Raw genomic sequence first — 23,558 nt, 5'->3', positions numbered from 1 at the left:
GGCGCTTTGCCCGTTTCAGATTTTATGTCCTTTCCTTCAGAAAAGTGTTCCGCTGGGAGGAAAGACGCTTTACATTATAAACAAAATAAAAAAATTCCTTCCAGTAGCACCTTAAAGACCAACTGAGTTAGTTCTAGGTATGAGCTTTCGTGTGCATGCACACTTCTTCAGATACCTGAAGCTCATACCTAGAACTAACTCAGTTGGTCTTTAAGGTGCTACTGGAAGGAATTTTTTTATTTTGTTTTGACCATGGCAGACCAACACGGCTACCTATCTGTAACTTACATTATAAACTTAGGCATTTTTGAAAAATTGGACAGCCTACATGCAATTATTTAACTGCCTTGTCAGGGTGATATTTTTTTTTTTTTTAAATTATATTACTGTGGAGCAGTAATCGTCAATCTTTTAAGAGCTGGGACCTCCAAACATTGCCTTTGGGGACCCATATGTTACATATTATTAGCTATATATTTGTATGGTGGCATTATTATCATTGATGTATTTAATTGCCTTCTAAACCACCATCTCAAGGCGATTTACATATAAATAGCAACAGTTAAACACACACAAACAACGAATATATTTGAAGCAGGACTTAAAACCCTAACAAGTGGGTACATGTGGTGAAGACCCTGTTATAAGAATTCTAAGGTCTCTAATATAGAATAAATGTTCATAAATGTACAAGGCAAACAGACACACATAAGTATATAAACCATGTGTCTGAAATAGTACAGGAGAGCAAGCCATTTTGACTCTCCCAAATTGACCTCAAATATTTCTCTGCAAGGAGGAAGGAAATGGGAAAAGCTTTCCAATTGTCTTTGGACTGTAGGGGTCTGCACCTCCCTGCAAATACAGTCTGGCAAGTATCTGTTAAGCTGAGCAAACTATCAATATCTGTAAGAGATTCAGGAACTAAATCTACCCAGAAAATGCAATTATCGTAAGTAAGGCATTATCAGGTATCCTGGCAGACAGGAGAGAAGCAACACTCTCAAATTTCTGCTGGAGATCACCTTCTGTGATGTAGGTATGATGTTTGGGGGGGGGGTGTTGGGTTACAGGGTGCGCAATTTCCAGAGTCTTTATACGGGTTTGCGCTCCATTGTTTGGGGTCTCTCTTAACTCCTTGCTAGGAGGGGAGGGAATAATAAAGAGAAAAATAAAGATCTGCCTTGCTTTCTATGAAACTTGCCTCCATCTATTCATCATGGACTTAGGGGACTGAGTCCCTTGGGGAGTTGGGCAGCAAAAGCCAAACCCTCTATTTTTTCTATAACAACTCATTTATCTATCCTGGGAAAGCCTGTCAGAACAAAAGCATCTCCGGCTCCTTCCGGAAAGTGCAGACAATGCTCACATGTTTTATCTCGACAGCAATACTGTTCCATGGGGGAATAAAATATTATTCTTTCTTAAATTTGTATACCGTACTATACCCGCAGGTCTCAGGGCAGTTCCCAACATAAAACCACAATATAAAAAAGAAAATATATAATAAAAATAAAAATACATTATAAAATCACAATATAAAAAACAAAATACATAATAAAAATAAATACAAAAATAAAAATAAGAACAAGAACAACCCAATAATCCCCTCCTCCCCAACACATTTTAAAAGGGTGTTGGATGTCCATCAGCCAAAGGCCTAGTTGAAGAGGAATGTTTTTGCCTGGCACCTAAAGGTGTACAATGAAGGCGCCAGGTGAGCCTCCCTGGGGGGAGCATTCCACAGATAGGGAGCCACTGCAGAAAAGGCCCATTCTCGTGTTGCGACCCTCTGGACTTCTTGTGGAGGAGGCACAAAAAGAAGGGCATCAGAGGATGGTCTCAGGGTCTGGGTAGGTTCATATGGAGACTGGCGGTCCTTGAGGTATGGCGGTCATGTGCCGTTTAAGGCTTTATATAAGTCAAAATCAGCCCTTTGAAAAGGGGCAGGCACATTAAAAGCTATTTTTTATAGGTCCCGGCCGAGCACCTGAAGACTAAAATTAGTTCAGGGACACATACCAACCAGGCAAACACACGTGAGGAGACTGTGAACCAGGAGGGCTGTGACTGAGGATGGGGTCTGAGGAGCATCTCAAAGGCCAGCTAAGCCCTTTGGTCCCCAGGCCTGAGGTCCAGCCAATCCTTGCAGTATTATTATTATTATTATTATTATTATTATTATTGACCCTTCTCACTCTAAGTTCCCAGTGTGGGTTACACCATTAAAGCACAATGTCAAAAACAGTTTTAAAAAGCTTACATCACAGAAATAAGTGATTGTCAAAATATATACCTCAAGCGGCGAAAACCAAGGGAAAGAGGTGCTTCTTCAGCGTTCACAGATAACTGTACAATACAGCTCTGTGGGGAAGGCGTTTGACAGCTTAGGGGCTGCCACAGAGAAGGCCCTCTCCTAGCCCCCACCCCCACAAGCTGAGAACGAAGGAGCCACCTCTCAGTGAGGGATTAACCAGTTTCCTTTCCAAATATTCTGGTGCTTTGAGATTAATTTGTCAGAGCATGTCTTTTCTCCCGGGGACGACACACTTTTCCAAAGAAGAAGAATTACTTAAATTGGTGGTTGGGATGCTAGGAGGGAACATCAGTCTGCGCGTCCTTTTTGCACTGACCGTGTAGATTTCCTTACCGCCTGGAAAGACCAAGCAAAAAACAGAAGGGGGGGGGGAGGGCGAGAAGAGGAAGAAAGAAAGGAAGCAATCTGCTGCAGCCTGACACTTCACATAATGCATTTGTATTTCATGAGAAACGGCAGCTCCTTCCTGTTAAGGCCGACAATGGCTCACGCTGTTTTTCTGAAACAGGGCAAAACAGATGTCTCGGGATGCCAGCTTAGCCATAGAAAATCAATCCTATGGGGCTTTAGCTGGCACCTGTTTATCTTTCTGGGAGGTCACCAACCCCCCAAGGCTTTTAGTACAGTTTGTGTTGTGCTCCTTAACAATGCATTTCAGCCGTATTTTTTAAAACAACAACACACACACACACACGCAAAACTAAAACGACAAGTTGTAATTGCCTTTAGAATAGCTGCTGTCAAAGAACTTGGTTGGCGTTGAAATATTATCTGGCCTGTCTTTTCTTTACTGCTCTGATAATTCATTGCCACTTTCCCACAGTGGCAGATATACTGGGAGACCCACAGACTGAGAGGGAGAGCTCCATTCCAGACCATGCTGCTGGATGGAAGAAGGAGCAGAGACGCATAGTTGGCTTGAAGGAAGCTTTTTATTATTGTTTTCTCTTTCTATTTCTTGCGAACTTGAAGCAAAAGGTGGTTTTGTGGAACCACAGCAGGCCAGAGCTTAGTGATAAATAAAGACATTCAGAGAACAGCTCAAAGATCAAATGTTGCATCCCTCGCAGCCGGGTTCCTTTCTGCTGCTACAATTTTGACTTTTGCAAAAAGTCAACTCATCTCCAGTGCAGTGATAGAGAAGCCAAATATGCCCCTTTCCCCAGTCCTCTCTGTGTGGGACCACAGCTCCCATCATCCCTGACCACTGGATGAGCCAACTGGTGATGATGGGAGTTGTAGTCCAGCAAAATCTGTGGGCCCAAAGATAAAGAACATGTGACTGGGCGGTGGCTCTCGAGTAGAGGTCTTTCACATCTCTTGGTCAACCTAAACCAGGGGTCAGCAAACTTTTTCAGCAGGTGGCAGGTCCACTGTCCCTCAGACCTTGTGAGGAGCCAGACTATATTTTGAAAAAAACAAACATGAATTCCTATGCCCCACAAATAACTCAGAGATGCATTTTAAATAAAAGCACACATTCTACTCATTTAAAAGCACCAGGCAGGCCCCACAAATAACCCAGAGATGTATTTTAAATAAAATAAAACATTCTACTCATATAAAAACACGCTGATTCCCGGACCGTCCGTGAGCCGGATTTAGAAGGCGATTGGGCCGGATCCGGCCCCCGGGCCTTAGTTTGCCTACCCATGACCTAAGCCTTCATATTGGAAAAGTCAAGCATTGAACCTGCGGCCCTCTGTATCAGCTATACGTTTTGGAAAATTCTGTCACCGTGCACATGGACACCTCTTAAGATGTGGTTACCAAATTTTGCTTGATTGTTCCTGAGATCAAGGAGTGGGTTTCTGTCTATGTTTGGAAACAATTGGATACCATTTTGAATGAAGATACTGGACTTAAGCTTTCACAACTGCACCACTTTTTTGGTTTCTTGGAATTCCCAAGCAACACCAAGTATGAGACTGCTAGTTCATTATAATCAGGCATAGGCAAACTCGGCCCTCCAGATGTTTTGGGACTACAACTCCCATCATCCCTGACCACCGGTCCTGTTAGCTAGGGATGATGCGAGTTGTAGTCCCAAAACATCTGGAGAGCCGAGTTTGCCTATGCCTGATTATAAGGGAGAAAGTAAATGGGTATGCTTAGGGACACCCATGAAATGGGACTAAATCTGTCCCCTAGCGAGGTATTGTGCTATCTCAGCCATGTCCTAAATGGCAACTTTATCCCATAAAACATAGCGAAGCAATTGAAAACCAAGCCAGCTTTATCTTCATGGGTCTGCTTTGGTTTTGCATTTGGTCATTCTAGAGCAGAGAAGCCAGATGTTGTTGGACTACAAACCCCACCAGCCCCAGCCAGCATGATGAATGGTTAGGAATTATGGGAGTTATAGCCCAACAGCTTATGGAAGAAACCCATGCTGAGTACCAACTTGAGTCCACTATTTCAGTAAGGATTCTGAGCTGGATTCAACCTTAGGGACATAAATTACGTGCATTTATGGAATTTCTACCCAAAGCAAGTATAAAATATTTGGCACCTGTTGATCTTCAGCTTGGTGGTGGACTGGCAGAAAGTAGAAAGCTGGCAGACCAGCAGCAGGTGGAGCACAGACAACTCATTCTAGTTTTACCCCCATCCTCTTCCCTTCTGAGTTCTACAAGGTCAAAACTGAGACCGAGGAGGAAGAAGCTCATAGTCAGTGGACTACTTGTAAGTAAGAAGGCAGGCAGAAAGGGGTTGGATGAGGGCAGAGGTAAATGGGGCAGTGTTCCATTTGCCTTAACGGGTCAACCTCCCCTGCTTTAGGTTCTGAACCGCTCTGAAATGTCAGTAGGCATAACTTCCATCATGCACCACAATGGAAGCTAAAAGAGGTTGTAAAATAACAATCTGCAAATACCGTATTTTTTGCTGGATAAGACTCACTTTTCCCCTCCTAAAAAGTAAGGGGAACTGTGTGTGCATCTTATGGAGAGAATGCAGGCTGCGCAGCTATCCCAGAAGCCAGAACAGCAAGAGGGATTGCTGCTTTCACTGCACAGCGATCCCTCTTGCTGTTCTGGCTTCTGAGATTCAGAATATTTTTTTTCTTGTTTTCCTCCTCCAAAAACTAGGTGCGTCTTATGGTCTGGTGTGTCTTATAGAGCGAAAAATACGGTATTATTCTCTCTCGTCAGCTAATGGACTTCTTGTCTGAGACCCTCCATAGATTCCATAGGTGGGCATATATAGTACATATAAATTACAAAACCACGAGGGTATACAAACCTATATGCTTTATTGCTATTATACCAGTTTTATATTTTAGGCAGATGAGTTTTGCTACCTTCCTCGCTGAGGCTAGACCTTCGAGACGATGAGTGTTTCTTCAAATGTTCTCCAGAGTTCTGACTCGGAGCTCCTACTTCGGGCAAAACAGTCCCTGACCCTCTGGCCCCGTCAGGGTCTATGTTTAATTTTTGAGAAGACGATGCCTTTGGCGTCACATCGAGTGGCGACTGGTCTTCAGAATCTGGAGCTTCAAGCAAGGTTTTGCTGTCTTCAGAAGTGATAGATCTCCTTGATACAAATTGGTCTGGAAGTCCTTCGCCCTCTCCAGATAACTCCTCAGATTCGCCCTCTCCGAAAGCAACTATATCAAAAATATCTGTTTCTTGGCTGCCCTCTTGCTGGCTGCTGGACTCTATTTTGTGCAGTATGCCTGACTTCACTTCCTTCTCCACGGCGCTTTTCATCACCATGACTTTGCCAGTGGGCATGTCAGATTTGAACAGGACGCTCTTCTTCTCCCCCGATTTTTTCTGCAGGTCCCAGAGGACTCTCTTTTTCTTGCCTTTCTTCTTGTCTTTCTGCTTTGGGGTCTTGGGCCTTGGTTTGCGCGGTGCGTAGATCTCGTCGTGGACTTTTGACCAGTCGATTTGAGACGACAGCCGTATCCCACTGCCCTTAACTCTCTTGTAGCCGAACATGATCTCCAGCAGGACCTTGGTTACGGGAACTGAGATGAAGCCCAGCTTCTCGGAAAGAAGGGTTTCGTAGTTGTACTTGTACAAGATGAGCTTGGCTGCGTTTTCAATCAGGAAATCAATGATGGCTTGCTTCGGGAGGGGCTTGCCTTGCAGGCGGGCACGCTTGATGTCGCTGGGGCTGATGATACGCCTTGAGACAGCAGGCTTGGAAGAGTGGAAAGAGAAGACAGAAAGTGTTGAAAGAGCTACTTAACAATGCCATAAAGGTAAAGGGACCCCTGACCATTAGGTCCAGTCGTGGCCGACTCTGGGGTTGCAGCGCTCATCTCGCTTTTTTGGCCAAGGGAGCTGGCGTACAGCTTCCAGGTCATGTGGCCAGCATGACTAAGCGGCTTCTGGCGAACCAGAGCAGCGCACGGAAACACCGTTTACCTTCCCACCAGAGTGGTACCTATTTATCTACTTGCACTTTGACGTGCTTTTGAACTGCTCGGTTGGCAGGAGCAGGGACCGAGCAACGTGAGCTCACCCCATCATAGGGATTCGAACCACCAACCTTCTGATCGGCAAGTCCTAGGCTCTGTGGTTTAACCCACAGAGCCACCCGGGTCCCTAACAACGCCATAGGACAGTGGTTTTCAACCAGTGTGCCGTGGCACCCTGGGGTGCCCTGAATGATGGTCAGGGGTGCCACTGGTAATAATAGCCTCTGCCCCTCTTTCCTCCCCCACCTCTGATGCCCTCTCACATCTCTGCCACCGAAAGGTTTGCACAGCTTTTCGTTGCAGCAGCCCTGGCTACAAACTCCCCAGGCGAAAGGTGCCTCGGGCTGGCCAGGGGGTGCCTCTCAGGCCCCTGTGGGGCAGTGTGAGGGGGCATCTCTCTCTGGGGCAGGGGGGCAGCTCAGAGACCAGGGGCGGCAGCCCAGAGGATTCCCAAGGTGAGAGGAGAAGAGAGGAGACTGAGGAAACACTCCACAAGGGAGGGTGTTCGAAAAAGGGTGAGAGGCTATCAGCTCTGCAGTCGAGGGGTGACATAACTGGGCTCCTGAGCCCCACAGGGGTGCTGCAGAAAGAATGTAGTTGGTCAAGGGAGCCATGGTCCAAAAAGGTTGAAAACCTCTGCCATATGATATAAGGCTTAGAATTTTTAAAAGGATAAGAAAGTAAGGCTTGGCTCATATTTTACTGTAGGGATGGGGCCCAGGGACTGGGTGGGGCCCTTAGGCTGCTTTACACTCTTCTTGGTCATTTTTTCCTGGCTAGTATGTATTCCAGTACATTTCTCAGCACAATTCAAAGTGTTGGTGCTGACCTTTAAAGCCCTAAACGACCTTGGCCCAGTATACCTGAAGAAGCATCTCCACCCCCATCATTCTGCCCTGAGGTCCAGCACTGAGGGCCTTCTGGTGGTTCCCTCATTGCGAGAAGTGAGGTTACAGGGAAGCAGGCAGAGGGCCTTCTCAGTAGTGGCGCCTGCCCTGTGGAACACCGTCCCATCAGAAGTCAAGGAGATAAATAACTATACAACTTTTAGAAGACACTGGAAATCAGCCCAGTTTATCATGATGTTTTACTGTGTTTGATGTTTTAATTGTTGGAAGCAACTCAGTCGGATGAGTGGCATACAAATAAATTATTTGCATTTGTTGTTGTTGTTGTTACTGTTATTGTTATTGTTGTTATCCCTGAACTCTGATAATGCTTCTTGCTTGTCTGGATAGATGCTAGAGAGGGATGGTTGAGTCAATTAACATTAGTTACTCTACTGACAGTAGTGAGCCATCAGCAAATCACCCCAGCAGGTTGGATTTAACTATTTATTAGCAAAATCAGGTACTGTACTGTTATTTTTGCCAAAGCATTTTGATTATTCTTGTTGCTAACACCTGCATTTTCATTCACACTTTATTTTTCAATACATCGCTCGGCTGGAAAACAGCACTGCAAAATTCAGAAGAAGTGCAAATTTCAAAGGATGGCTGTGTTTTAGTTCACATATTGTTTTGGAAAGCGCAAATTAAGCAAATTTAAGTGTGGATGGATTCAAACCTCTCCCCCCCATCTCTATTAGTGGGTAAGGCCTGCAGGACCCTTGTCATATTCCCCAGGTAGGCCGCAGCCTCCCTTTCTTTAGAAATTTACGTACCTGTTTGGACTCAGCAACTCCTTGGGTAGAGTCTTTTTTCTGTCTTGGTTTCGGAAGCGGGGGCGGAACGTATTTCGGTTTGGGTGGGGGCTCCTCTGGCGGCGGCCTTGGCTTCGTTTTTGGCAGCGGAGGCGGCACGTATTTGGGTTTGCGCTGAGCTTCCTCAGGCCCCATAGATTTCCGCTTAGATTTCGGAAGGACTGGTGGTGTATATTTTGGCTTGCCCTTCTCTTCCGGGGATGGGGTTATGGATTCCGCCTTTGCTTTCTTCCTCTTCTCCCTCTCCTTGTCCTTGTCCTTCTCCTTTTCCTTCTCCTTCCCCTTGTCTTTCTTCTTCTTCCCCTTCTTCTTTTTCTTCTTCTTCTTTCCCCCCTCTCCCTCCTTCCCCTCTTCGGATTTGGAGTCACCCTCTTCTGACGTGTCCTCTCCGCTCTCGGAGTCGGCTGAGCCGCTCCTCAGCTCCTCTTCTTCCTCGCCTTCCTCGCCTTCCTCGCTCTCCTCCATTGAAGAGGCCCACGGCAGCAGAGGGTGGCCTTGCTCGTCGTAAGAGCCCACAAAGGAGAATCCGTCCGCCATTGTCACCTCCAGGACTTTGAGGACTGCTTGGTTTATTATGCATTGAAGAGCCGCAAGGATTTTGTTTTCTTCCAAGAAATCTAAGGCTGAGAAAGGTTCGTTTCCTGGATAGTACAAGGGGATGCTGCTGGGCGTGGGCCGCTTCAGAACACTGGTGATCTCCTTGTGCAGGGACTCTACGGACATCGTCTGCTTTGGGATCTGTTTCCTGAACTTTGCAAAATAATCTCTGTGCGGAGGGTGTAGCTTAGTGAAAGACTCTGCCAGTTTGGCCCAAATGTGGAAGTGTTCTTGCCGGAAATAATAACTGTCCCCTGATCGTTCTGAAAATGTCTGCAAGCGAGTAAAGGAGACAGTAAAGGAAGAGAAAAGAAAGTATATTATAACAGCATCAAAACAAGTAACAAGGGGATGTGTTCAGTTTGGATATTCTAGGTGGAAGCTGGGAACAGACCATTTCATAACTCCCAGATAAGACAACGGAGGAACGTAAAAAAACACCTTACGCTGAACCAAACGATTGGTGCATCTAGCATCCACACCAACACTCTTAGGCTCCCAGATGTTGTTGTACTAAATTGTTACCCATTGCCTAAGCTGGTTGGGGATGGTGGGTGTTTTAGTCCAACAATATCTCAAGGCCCAAGATGGAAAAGCACTGGTGTATAGTGACTGACAGAAGCTCCCTGGGGTTTTGGAGAACCAATGCCCAAATGCACACTTGCTCTTCCTTTCTCTTAGCTGCTTCATGCAAAGTCAGACCTATTTAACTCATTATTGTAAACACTGGCTGGCAGCAGCTCTCCAGGTTACAGACAGGGTTCTTCCCCAGCAGGGGTTGAACCTTCCTGCATAGAAAGCAGGTGCTCTTTCACAGAGCTACCAAAGGCACGGCAAGTGTTCCCATCTCGCTTAGGATTTGCATCCTAAGTAGAGACTTTTGTCCCTGAATCAAGGGTAGGCAACCTCTTGCCCGCCAAATGCTGTTGGACTACAACTCCCATCATCCGTGACCATGGACCATGCTGGCTGGGACTGATGGGAGTCCAGCAACATCTGGAGGGTCTCAGGTTGTCTACCCCTGGTCTACCCTTACAAACCAAAAGATTTAGCAACCCAGATCAATCAATCAATCAATCAATCAATCAGAATGACTCTCTGAACAATTTCTACATTCTCCTGTGTCTTTGGGTACCCTGAGCTATTTCCCGACTTTTTCATTTTCCTTTTTTATCACATCAAACCATTCCCACAAACAGCAGAATAGTAAAAAGAAAGAAAGGAAAGAAAGGTTGTTATAGGAGACCTGTGATAATTGCTGCACATTAATAAGTGATCACACAATAGGTACCATTCTTGAAAAGTGTGATTCTCATTGTGGAATGACTATTGTTCACCCTCCCCTTCCATGGGCCCCTCCATATGTCATTTTTTATTGTGCATCCATGACGATTTGTGCACACGGAATTATCAGGGAGGTCACACGTGTTCCCGCTTTCGGTCATATTCACCCCTGCAAAAAGTTTTGGGAGAGTCACACTGCTTCCTTTTCAATCAGTGCACATCCCATAACTCCCTGCTGAAATCCCAGAATGTTTTATAGCACAAATGTTCTGGTTTATTTTTGTCCTACTTTTCTTGTGCTGTAGCCCGTCCGGACAGCAACGATCTAGTGGCATTGGGAAACATCGCGGAACAAACTGAAGCAGAATCAATATGCTACTAATTCACTGTTATTGTTATATGTTGCAGAATACACTCACAATAAAACACCCGTCTGGAGGAGCCTGTACCCCTCTTTCAGTCCATGCATCCAGTTGTGGATGCCTGCTACACTGTCCCTGCACAATGGAATTAGAATCGAGGAGCCTTCCTGCAGGAGGAAGGATTCCTTAACACAGATGTGGGCATTGTTCATTCATTGCTGAAGGATGAGCTCTATAGCATTAGAGCAGCGGGGAGGGACATTTTAGGGTCCACAGGACAGATTATTATCAGGATTGGCCTCATGGGCCAGACTTGACAGTTATTTTTTTGGAGGGGGGATATCCACCAGTTAACCCCCCCCCCCTGCGTGGCTTTGCCCATGCTTCTCCTTTTAAATCCTTATCGTTGGTGCTTTAAATGGGGAACATGGGGACACTTGCAAAGGTAACTGCTTTAAGGCAGTCTCTGCGCTCCTGTTGGAAGTGCGGGGAATGTCTTAAAGCGGCTTCTCTTTTAAGTGGCTTCTCCCCACTGCAACCCCACCACACACTCAATGGCTTTAATCCTTCATTCATCAGTTGATGAATGGGGATTACTGTATTTTTCGCTCTATAAGACACACCAGACCATAAGACGCACCTAGTTTTTGGAGGAGGAAAACAAGAAAAAAAATATTCTGAATCTCAGAAGCCAGAACAGCAAGAGGGATCGCTGCGCAGCGAAAGCAGCGATCCCTCTTGCTGTTCTGGCTTCTGGGATAGCTGTGCAGCCTGCATTCACTCCATAAGACACACACACATTTCCCCTGACTTTTTAGGAGGGAAAAAGTAAGTCTTATAGAGCAAAAAATACAGTAAATCCTGCTAGCTAGGCTGCATGATCCTGTTCGTTCCTGATTGTGCAGCCAATGTAAGATTAAACACTGGTGATGTCAGCTGATGGGTAGGTGAGCATGATTTGGAGAAAACTTGACAGGCAAAATTGGGCAATTTGATGGGCCAGGTATGGCCCACAGGCCAGAGGTTCCCCGCCCCTGCATTAGGGTCACAACATAATTCAAGCCTGGAGTGCAACTGCGATTTTTATCTGTCATTAGCTGAGTCACAGGCACTGTCCAGTAGGATCCTGCGACACTCAAGTTTTATAGAGAACCTTTCCAATTGCCATGCCATCACTAGCTTTGAAAGAATCACATCACACACACACCCCAGGAACAACACACAGTGCCTTGAGGGCTAAGAACCTGCACCGCTATGAGAACAGTAGGAGATTGCAAAGGGAAAAACAGAAGCGTCTGTGCAGGATATTGTCTGCAACCTGACTCAGTAAATGAAATGAGCGTTCAGTGATCTGAAAAAGGCTCAAAGCCATGGCTCCAGGAGGAGGAGGATGGAGTTGGCCACCAGGCATGTGGCTGGAAAAGAACTGCAAAGAAGGCTCCCTTTCTACTGCTGGGTCCTGCGATGCAACAACGCACAACTATCCTATGTCCTTGCACATGCATTATGGAATTGCTGGATATAGTACACCACTTCCACACCCATAAACACCTCCCCCCCACACACATAGCAGGCTTTTCTGTAGCGGATCCAGACATTTTGTGCAGAAGTTTATTTCCGTGCATGGATTACATTGGCTGGATCAGAGCGGGGAACTCTCAGCGCGGCGCGGGAGGTCCGATCCGTCAAGAAAGTCCTCCAAATACCTCTGCGTGGAATCCTCCGGAAACTCCCTCCCTGGGCCTCTCATCTAGCCTCGGGAGCCTGGCGGCATATTTATCCAGGAGGGACATTTTTCCTTCGAGCCTAGGCTCCCTTCTGCTCGTGAGACATGCTTCCCAGTCGTCTTCAGAGCTGGAAGTGGCCGAGGTGGTGTGGTACCTAGACTGTGAGCTGCAGGAGAAGGACCACGACCTGCTGTCCATGCTGGAGCCAGATTCTTCTTCGATATCAAATATCGGGTCTCCATCCTCGGTCGTCACTCGCCGCAGCTTCCGCACGGCATCCTCGACGATGTTCTGAAGGCTTTCCAGGACCTCCTCGTCAGCTAAGAAATCCACAAACTCTGAGAATTCGTTGGCGAGGTAGCTGCTTTCGCCGTGACTGCTGGAGCGCTGCTTTCGTTTCCCTTTGTCTGGGCTGAAAGCTCTGAACTCAGAAGCTGTGGTGGCGGTGAACTGGTCCCGGAATTGGCAGCGGGAAGGTGGCCTCAGGATGTTCCTCCAGTCAGAGGGATCTCCTTGTTTCAGCTGTAGACAAGGAAAAACCAGGGTGAAAAGGGGAATCGGGTCTGAAGTTACTGGGACTGTATCAAAAATGCATGTGACACCAGCAATGTAGGCAGTGATATAGTGGAGGGGAAAACATTGGGGTGTGTAGTTCTGGGACTTTTTTCAGAGCAGGAATTATGACAGGTTTGGCCTGGGTAATTGGCAGCTCTGGTGAGTGGAGGAGGTGATAATAAGGCTTTCAAGTTTATTTGTGGCCGATTAGTCAGAGTGTGAGGAAATAAGCAGGTAGAGGCTAGTCACTGCTTTCCTTTCCTTTGCTAGGGGTCCCTACTTCATGCTAGCAATTTAAATGGTAACACTTCCTTTTACAATTATTTGAATTTTTAATTGCAAGCCAATGTTTACATTTCAGCTGGCTGAAGACCTTTTGTTGAAGCTCAATGGGTTTTACAAGTTGAACCAATGCCATCAGAAGCAAACACTACTGACAGTTGAGTGGTGCTGAGCCCCAGTAAGAGGTCAACAAATCTGTCGATTTTGGTTCCCTAGTTTTCTCATTTTTCAATCTTAATTTCAGCTCTCCACATTTCTGCAGCAATTTGCCTTTTTAAAAAAACCCATGAAAATATATCGGCAGAGTGCAAATTTCTCCTGATGAACACAGGTTTGCATGCAGTTTTGACTAATATACACGTTTTTGTAAGCAATTTCCTTAAAATCTAATGCATCTGTGTATGTTATTTTCACTAATGTATGCATTCTGTGCATGTTTTCTCATTCATAGATGCATATTCTTTGGAGAACCGCATTGCAAAATTCAGGTAAAGATAAAGGGTAAAGGGACCCCTGACCATTAGGTCCAGCTGTGGCCGACTCTGGGGTTGTGGCACTCATCTCGCTTTACTGGCCGAGGGAGCCAGTGTACAGCTTCCGGGTCATGTGGCCAGCAGGACTAAGAGCAGTGAACCAGAGCAGTGCACGGAAACGCTGTTTACCTTCCTGCCGGAGCGGTACCTATTTATCTACTTGCAGTGGCGTAGCGTGGGGGGTGCAGAGGAGGCCGGCCGCACCGGGCGCAACTTCTGGGGTTAGGGCAAATCCACGGGTTAGGGGGCGCAAATCCACGGGTGAGGGGGCGCAAATTACTTGCCTTGCCCCGGGTGCTGACAACCCACGCTACACCACTGTCTACTTGCACTTTGGCATGCTTTTGAACTGCTAGGTTGGCAGGAACAGGGACTCAGCAACAGGAGCTCACCCCGTCGTGGGGATTCAAACTGCCGACATTCTGATCGGCAAGTCCTAGGCTCTGTGGTTTAACCCACAGCACCACCCATGTCCCCAAAATTCAGCTAGGTTCAGATAAAACCGGGTTCCTTAAAACCGGGCCCACAATACTCAACTCGTGGCTTCTAGTGGTTATGAGCCATGCATCAGAGCCATGGGGAACCACTAACAGTGACTCCCCTGAAGAACTCTATGATTTGGCAGGAATATAAGGGATTAGGCAGTCCTTGAGGTATCCTGGAAGGCAGCTGGCTCTGCTGCTGCCCACTACTTTGAGTGCTGCCACCCCTCCTGCCACCCAAGACTGACAAGTCCAATGTCAAAGTAGGGCAGCACCAGAGGGCACTTTGCTTGTTGCGTTTATTATGCCACTTTTTACTCCATGAAGCTCAAGGTGCCTGGCATATTCGGTTCTCCCCTTCCTCATTTAACCCCTAAAACAACCCTGTGAGGTAGGTTAGGCTGAGAGTCAGTGACTGGCCCTAGGTCAGCCAGTGACCTTTATGGCTGAGTAGGGATTCGAACCCTGGTCTCCCAGGTCACAGTCCAACACTCTAACCACTACACTGACTCAGCTTGGGTGACTCCCCTTCCTCGAATGGGATGGCCAAGGGCAACCCATTTCTGTCTCTCTTTGGGCCTTACCTGAGGTCCCCTGAGGCTCTCATCATCTGCCAGATAGCCGGAATATCTACGACTCACCATGGTGCTGAAAGGACAGCGGCTGTCCCCTCCTTTCTTTTCACACCTTCTGTCTCCTCTTCCTGCACAAACAGACACACAAAAATAGGAGTGTTGTTATTATTTTACGGGACGTGGGTGGTGCTGTGGGTTAAACCACAGAGCCTAGGACTTGCCGATGAGAAGGTTGGCGGTTCGAATCCCCGCGACGGGGTGAGCTCCCGTTGCTCTATCCCAGCTCCTGCCAACTTAGCAGTTCGAAAGCATGTCAAAGTGCAAGTAGATAAATAGGTACCACTCCAGCGGGAAGGTAAACGGCATTTCTGTGCACTGCTTTGGTTCACCAGAAGCGGCTTAGTCATGCTGGCCACATGACCCGGAAGCTGTACGCCGGCTCCCTTGGCCAATAAAGCGAGATGAGCGCTGCAACCCCAGAGTCGGTCACGACTGGACCTAACGGTCAGGGGTCCCTTTACCTTTACCTTTACTATTATTTTACAAAGTGAATTCAAAAGTGAATTCCTGATGAAAGGTCTAGGAAGGAAAATGCTCATCAACATTTTCATAGAGGGAAAATATTTGGTGTGTGAATGATATCGGAGTTTGGTAGCAAAAGAGCGAAGATGTGGACCTGGCAAGGGACAGAGGGTTTAATTTCGATATAAATATATAATACTTATAAACCGCCCGCACTTTCAAAACATCATGACGCCATGCAGCAAAACCGTTAAAACGTTGTAAAATTACATAGCCATAAAAACAGAACGAATTGAGCTACGCTCAATCAATTCTATAAAAACACTCAGTGGAACCAAATAGTTTTAAGCAGGAGGTGAAATATCGAAATTGTAGGTGCCTGTCAGATATCAGTAGCAGCAGTATTCCAGATTGGTGCCACTGCACTTGGTTTCATGAGGGCTAGAAACTCTGAAAGTTGAGGCAATCAGAATAGAAAAATCCCAGTTCTAATGCACGTATGACAACCAAACCCTTCCATATCCGAGTACGTCCCATACTCGATCTGCCAGCCTTTTTTGAAAAAACCAAACTGCTACTCACAATAGTGTTCATTAAGGGTGAAAAATCCCAGATTATAAGAGGTGTGCCTGGGGTTTCTTTACCTCTCCAAATTCCTCGTTGAGGATTCTGCCCAGCGGGCTACCTAGCATCGAGGGGTTTTGCCAACGTGAGGAAGTCTCTTGCTTCAAATGTTCACACAGAAGCCAAAGAACTGCTTATGCCTCTCAGAGAATCTTGCTCTGTCATTGTTAGGTAATGGATCCTGTCTGTTTGCCCGTGCGATTCCATTCATTTGCATAGAACATTCCTATCGCATAGCCCAGCTCTCAAAGCGCGAGTTCAGCTAGCGCAAAGGTGGGGAGCCCTTTCCGGATCAGGGGCCACATTCCCTTCTAGGCAATGCCCAGAGGGCCAGGTGTGAGGGGTGGCCGTGGCCGGAGGCAAAAGGTGGGGGCGGAGCAATGAACGCCAATCTTACCTTTCTACAGTGGGCTGGTTTCTACAAACACAGAGACACGCCCCTCTCAGTCCTCCATCCAGATAAGTGAGACTAATGAGCAGAAATCAAGGACCCACTCCTACCAGCCAAACCACCAAAGGAGGATCCAAAATAGATCTGGTGAGGGGTGTGGCCTGGGAAGAGGGGGTGTGGCCTGGAGAGGTGTGGTCTAATGAGCACATCAGGTACCTGATAGGGAGAGGCTTAGAGTGATGCATTTATGCCCTGAACTTGAGGTTCTCCAACACTGAGCTAGTTTGTTGGTGCGAGAAATCCAGACTTGGAAACCTTTCTCTGAAAGCATAATCTGAGGGAAATCACAGCCAGAGGGGAGCTATACGTTCCATGTTTGTGAAAGGCACTCTTTGTATCCTCCAGACATGTTTGATTAGAGCTTTTTCAGCTGGAACTCAGTTCCTGCACCTCTCAGGTGGGCACCATGGCCAATATAAGAGAACAAGGGCGGCTCTCATGGTGAGTTCTAGTTTTCTCTAGAAAAATAGAACTGTGTATGACCCAGCTGCAGCTATTATTAAATGGGCAGGAGAGAAGGAATTACGAGCCTGGATCAGATGTTGTCCTAAAAGACAGGGCAGGATTTAGGCATTGGACTACTGCCATGCGCTCTACGTGGGGCTACCTTTGACAGTGACCCAGAAACTGCAATTAATCCAGAATGCGGCAGCTAGACTGGTGACTGGGAGTGGCCACCGGGACCACATAACACCGGTCCTGAGAGATTTGCATTGGCTCCCAGTACGTTTCCAAGCACAATTCAAAGGGTTGGTGTTGACCCTTAAAGTCCTAAACGGCCTCGGTCCTGTATACCTGAAGGAGCATCTCCACCCCCATCATTCAGCCCGGACGCTGAGATCCAGCACTGAGGGCCTTCTGAGGGTTCCCTCATTGCGAGAAGTGAGGTTACAGGGAACCAGACAGAGAGCCTTCTCGGTAGTGGCGGCTGCCCTGTGGAACACCCTCCCATCAGATGTCAAGGAAATAAGCAGCTATCTTCTTTTTAAAGGACATCTGAAGGCAGCCCTGTTTAGGGAAGTTTTTAATATTTAATGCTGTATTGTTATTAACACTTGATTGGAAGCCGCTCAGAGTGGCTGGGGAAACTCAGCAGGATGGGCGGGGTATAAATAATAAATTATTATTATTATATTATTATTATTATTATTATTATTATTACTACTACTACTACTACTACTACTATCTTGCTTTGAGCTGGCATTTCTAAAATCCACACCAGCCTCCATTTGTCCATTTGAAAAGCCTTAGCTCTGTGGCAGAGAGCCTGCTTCATAGGCAGGAGGTCGCAGGTTCAATCCTCAGCATCTCCTCTTTTTGGAAAATTGATCAGGTAGGAGGCAATGGGAAACTTTTAGCCCCAGATCCTAGCCAGCCGCTGTCAGCTTGGGCTGGAGGGAGAAATCAGTGGAGACCTGGTATGAGGCAGTTTCTTACCTTACCAGACTGGAAGCTGGGGCTGTGCGCTTGGTGGAAGAGTCTCCCAAGTGCCACTGAATATTCACTTTTGCCCACTGGCATGCAGCCTCCAGTGGTTTGCCCTGAGGAGTTTGCAGCCCCCGGGGGATGAAAAACACCCCTTGCCCTTTATGCAAGCTTTCATCGGCTACAGGTTGCTTTTCTCTTGCACGCTGGTGCACAAATACGTTTTCTGCTGGTTTGGGACCCTACCCCGACTAGAGAAACCTGAATTTTGTGCCCGTCCCAACACACCACACAACTATCTGTAAGGCAAAAATTGCAGTAAGAATGCCGCTTGGCTGCATATTCTTTTGTGTATGGCCTGGATTTATTCCCCTTCATAAAAAGAAAAAAAGAGTTCTGGTATGTGTGTGTGTGTTTTACAAAAGATTCCTTGTCTGCTGCGTCTTGGCACGTCCAAGACAACATTCCAGCTGATAAGAATGGCAGATTTTGAACAGGGATGGGAGGGAGAGGAGCTGCGTGAGCAGAAAGCATGGCTGGCTTGGGGGAAGACGGTTGTCTTCCCAGCATCCCCTAGTGGCTCAGTTGTGGGGAAGGGCCATAGCTGCCAGTCAGTGGAGACAATGCTGAGCTAAATGGACCAATGTTGCCACGGAGAGAAGACGTGGTAGCTCAACAGGAGAGCATCTGTTTGCATGTCGAAGGTCTCCAGCAACTTCTGATAGGACTGGGAAAGGCCCCTGGCTGAAACCCTGGATAACTGCTGCCAGTCAGTGCAGAAAATACTGAACCAGTAGCATAAGGCAGCCTGCTATGTTCTTGCGGCCCTAATTTCATAAGAATGTTGGGGGAGCCCCTCTGGATCCAGTCAAAGGCCAGTCTAATGCAGCTCCTGTGTCTCACAGCGACCATTCAGAGACAATAACAGAGTTGGAAGTGGGGAGGAGAAGTTTGTGGAATTGCCCCCCTCCAGCTCCCATAGTAGTCCCTCCCTCAACGTCTGAAGGACCACCTTGCCCATTGGGGAGTTTGATGGAGTGACAAAAGATTATTCTGAAACGAACAACTTGTCTTTTCCTTTTATTGCAACGGTGCTTATCTTCCTGTATACATACAAATGCAAGGTTGTCATCACGCAGCCCCCATTGGAGGAGTTGTCCTGCCACATCACAATCCTGGATTTGGATGTATCCAGAGCACATGGAGTAGGAAGGGGAAACTCTAGGAAGTTGATAATGTGTTTGGTCGTGGGAGAGAATAGCAGGGAGATTGGCGACCACTTTGATTGAAAAGTGGTATATAAAATAACCAAGGGACCCAGGTGGTGCTGTAGTCTGAACCACTGGGCCTCTTGGGCTTGCCGATCAGAAGGTCGTGGTTCGAATCCCTGTGATGGGATGAGCTCCTGTTGCTCTGTCCCAGCTCCTGCCAACTTAGCAGTTCGAAAGCACGCCAGTACAAGTAGATAAATAGGTACCACTGCGGTGGGAAGGTAAACGGTGTTTCTGTGCGCTCTGGTTTCCATCACAATGTTCCGTTGTGCCAGAAGCAGTTTAGTCCTGCTGGCCACATGACCTGGAAAGCTGTCTGCGGACAAACACCAGCTCTCTCAGCCTAAAAGTGAGATGAGTGCCGCAACCCCATAGTCACCTTTGACTGGACTTAATCGTCCAGGGGTCCTTCACCTTTTATATAAAATAAACATAAATAAATAAATAAGCAAATGTTGCTGGAGTCCAGTCCCCATCATTTCTGACCACTGACCATGCCCCTCCACAACTCCCTTGCCATTTTTCTGCAAGAGATGTCTGTTTACAGGTAGATAGGAGTTTTCTGCCAGATGTATTTATAGAGGTAGGCTCTGTTCTAATTTTATATTTTATACTTAATGGCAAGAGAGACACACAGCCCTCCCAGGTGTCATTGGGCTCTCAACTCTCATCAGCCCCAGCCAGTGCTCAAGGGTGATGAGAGTTGATGGTCACAGGTTGTCCTCACCGGACCTGTCTACATTGGCAAAAAAGTCGATTCTGCTAGGGAGGGGACTAGGCAACATCCAGACCATTGCTCCTTTCCTGGCTGATAGTTGAAGCTCCCTTTGCCGTGGCATTCTTCCTGGGGTGTGTGTGCAGGATGAAACCCTCCAGAGGCCCTTTGGTGGAGGGAGAGGACTAGAGAGAGCAGTTCAGGTCTCCACTGCTGTCCTCAGAACCACAGGTAGCCTGATGTGTGGCTGCTGCCATCTACAGGACGATATGAGAACAATGCAAATCTGGGTGTTGAGCTGAGCAGTAGGGAGTTCAAATCCCCACTCTGCCATGAAATTCATGGGGGACACTTTGGGGCAGTTAGCCACTGGCTAACCTTGCAGGTTTGTTGTGACGTGGCCATTTCCCCTCCCTCTTTCTTCTGTCCCGTTTTCTCTCTGATGCTCCTTTTCATGTGGCTCTGGTGGCACTGTGGTCTAAACCATGGAGCCTCTTGGGCTTGCCGATCGGAAGGTCGGCAGTTCAAATCCCTGTGACGGGGTGAGCTCCCGTTGCTCTGCTCCAGCTCCTGCCAACTTAGCAATTCAAAAGCATGCCAGTGCAAGGAGATAAATAGGTACCACAGTGACGGGAAGGTAAACGGTGTTTTTGTGCACTCTGGTTTCCATCATGGTATCCTGTTGTGCCAGAAGCGGTTTAGTCCTGCTGGCCACATGACCCAGAAAACTGTCTGTGGACAAACGCCAGCTCCCTCAGTCGATGAGCTCTGCACCCCTTTACCCCTTTACCTTTACCCTTTTTTTTTCCCCCATGTTCCCACCCAGTTGGCAGACAAAGGAAGGCTGGATTGCTCTTCCCAGAAAGCCTAAACTATTTACTTTCAGCGGATGACTTTTAAAACTTGGGGAAAGAGGAGCGATTGCTGTGTTCAGCAAGATGGAGAATCCTTGAGAAGACACCACGAAGGAGCCCTCCATTGCATGAGTCCTGGGCACAGTTTCTCTTTTTTTATATATAAATTTTCATTAGTTTTCAACATATCATTTTCAACAATAATTAAACATACTTTCATATCTTATACCTTTTTTTGACTTCCATCAATCACATCTGAAAATTTTCCAATCTAATCACTTAATATAGATTTCTTACTTTCACTATTACATTTAAATCTCATAAAGAATATCCCTATTCTTTCTCTACTTTGCAGTATTTCATATATTTCTTCTTACAAAACTTCCTGTAGTCCTACTAGTGTAATTTGTTGATTACAATTGCTCTTCAAATAGTTTGTATATTTCTTCCAATCTTCTGTGAATCTCTGGTTCCGCAGGTTTCGAATCCTTCCTGTCATTTTATCTAATTCTGCGTAGTCCATTAATTTTGTCTGCCATTCTTCTTCAGTCGGAATTTCTTCTTGCTTCCATTTCTGGGCTAACAATACTCTTGCCACTGTTGCTGCATATAAAAACAATTTAACACCTTGCCTATTAATATGCTCACCTCCTGGGCACCAGTTCTCAGGGCGTAAACCTGAGCCATCGCGGTCGTACCCTCTCAGGTGAACATGCAAGCGCAACATCTGTTCTAGCCCACCAAGCGGCCAAATTGACATTTTATCTAACAAATATTCCTCATACACCCTCTTCAACAACTCACCTTTGTAGAATACTCTTCTGCAGATTGAATATCCAGTATCTCTAGGCAGAACCTTGTTGGATCGGACCGTAAACATTCTCCCAAGCTGGTGTGGAATCTTAATTGTTCTGAACTTGTGCCATTTCATACTATCACGTGTGAAACGTTTTTCTTCTATGCAGGTGGGAAGAGCACCTTGTCAGGTGGCCCCAATATGAAACAAATCAATAAACAAACAACAACGAGAATTTGGGGCGGGGCCCACATAAAAGTAAGCTGAGGGCCACATGTGTCTGTAGGGCACACCTGTTCTAGGGAGACGGGTGGCACTTTTTCCCTGGAAAGAAGGACTGATTGTTAAACCCCTCTGATAGCTGCAGCTCCGTGCAGGAATAGGGTTCTCCAAGAAAGTTTCAGTGCCCTAAACAAACTGTGTTTCCCAGGTTCTTTAGGGGAAGCCTTGACTGATTTAAAGCGGTACGATACCGCTTTAAATGTGTAGTGCAGACACATCCTGTGTCAGGCAATTTGGGATGGAGGTGGTCCTGGGCTGGTCTCTGCCTTTCGCCTGCCTTGCAAGGTTGTTATGAAGACTAAAGATGGGGTTAAACCATAAGAAGCTGTTATATATGGAGTTAAACCACAGCTGCACCCCGTTCACTATTGTCTATCTACCGCTGAGCTATGCTCCCTTCCTCAGCTACATCACGTACGGCCAGGAGGATAAAAATATAAACTAATAGGCAAATCCACATCACACATTTAAAGTACAATCAGCGCACAGGACTTCTGACGAAGAACCTTGGGAATTCTTTGGTTCTGATAACAGTGATGTTATGGGGACGCAGGTGGCGTTGTGAGTTAAACCACAGAGTCTAGGACTTGTCGATCAGAAGGCTGGTAGTTCGAATCCCCGCAACGGGGATAAAACTGAACTGAGGATAAAACTGAGGAACTCCACACTGAAGTCTCCACGGGGCTGAATAGCCCTCCCTAAGCATCACCCTTTGGAAACGTCTGTGCAAGTAGAACCGGAGCCTCCGCAAAGCGATGCCACCTACCCCTAACTCAGACAAAAAGGGCATGGTTGACGGTATCAAAAGCCGCTGAGAAATTGAGGGCAATTAATGGGGACATGGGACGCGGGTGGCGCTGTGGGTTAAACCACAGAGCCTAGGACTTGCCGATTAGAAGGTTGGCTGTTCGAAACCCCGCGACGGGGTGAGCTCCCATTGCTTGGTCCCTGCTCCTGCCAACCTAGCAGATCAAAAGTACGTCAAAGTGCAAGTAAATAAATAGGTACCGCGGGAAGGTAAACGGCATTTCCATGAGCTGCTCTGGTTTGCCAGAAGCGGCTTAGTCATGCTGGCCACATGACCCTAAAGCTGTAAGCCAGCTCCCTCTGCCAATAAAGCGAGATGAGCGCCGCAACCCCAGAGTCAGTCATGACTGGACCTAATGGTCAGGGGTCCCTTTACCTTTACCTAGTGCACATGACTTCTGACAAAGAACCTTGGGAATTCTTTGGCTCTGATAACAGTGAAGAAAGGAGCCGGCCATAAAGGCAGTTCTAGAACTCCTGGAAGCTCCTATTGTATTTTGTACATTTATATCTCACCTCCCCCTGGAACAAGGTCACTGAGCCGGCTTCATGGGGACTAAAACCCTGGCCTCCAACACTCTAACCGCTACACCACACTGCAGGGGGACCGACTTGAATAAAATATGGGGGGGCAGGTAATCACCGCATAACCGATCACATGATGTGGAACACACACCATTTGAATGGTTGTTGTTGTTGTTTAGTTGTTTAGTCGTATCCGACTCTTCATGACCCCATGGACCAGAGCACGCTAGGCACTCCTGTCTTCCACTGCCTCCCGCAGTTTGGTCAGGCTCATGTTTGTCGCTTCGACAACACTGTCCAGCCATCTCGTCCTCTGTCGTCCCCTTCTCCTTGTGCCCTCCATCTTTCCCAACATCAGGGTCTTTTCTAGGGAGTCTTCTCTTCTCATGAAATGGCCAAAGTATTGGAGTCTCAGCTTCAGGATCTGTCCTTCCAGGGAGC

The 23,558-nt window shown here is 47.0% G+C and overlaps 1 protein-coding gene and 1 long non-coding RNA gene across 3 annotated transcripts in view; both read right to left on the bottom strand.

Annotated features, from left to right (window-relative positions):
- The window catches only part of LOC309330943, a 316,600-nt gene that overhangs the window by 234,997 nt on the left and 58,045 nt on the right, over positions 1-23,558 (bottom strand). The window lies entirely within an intron of this gene.
- On the bottom strand, positions 5,554-16,147 carry CCDC116 (coiled-coil domain containing 116). Of its 2 annotated transcripts, XM_081842767.1 has the most exons (6): positions 16,016-16,107; positions 15,950-15,983; positions 14,855-14,973; positions 12,398-12,940; positions 8,410-9,318; positions 5,554-6,465 (listed from the first exon to the last, which is right to left on the bottom strand). In XM_081842767.1, the coding sequence occupies exons 3-6, from the start codon at positions 14,912-14,914 to the stop codon at positions 5,590-5,592; spliced, it is 2,388 nt and encodes a 795-aa protein (XP_081698893.1). In that variant the 5' UTR covers positions 14,915-14,973; positions 15,950-15,983; positions 16,016-16,107; the 3' UTR covers positions 5,554-5,589. The 2 variants fall into 2 exon arrangements, with proteins under 2 accessions (XP_081698893.1, XP_081698892.1); XM_081842766.1 differs by lacking the exon at positions 14,855-14,973 and having other exon boundaries at positions 16,016-16,147.

Source organism: Podarcis erhardii (genome assembly GCF_964252035.2).
Source record: "Podarcis erhardii genome assembly, chromosome: 15".
Lineage (NCBI taxonomy): Eukaryota > Metazoa > Chordata > Lepidosauria > Squamata > Lacertidae > Podarcis > Podarcis erhardii.
The sequence above is the reverse complement of the archived record's forward strand: the minus strand, read 5'-3'. Positions and strand labels throughout refer to the sequence as shown.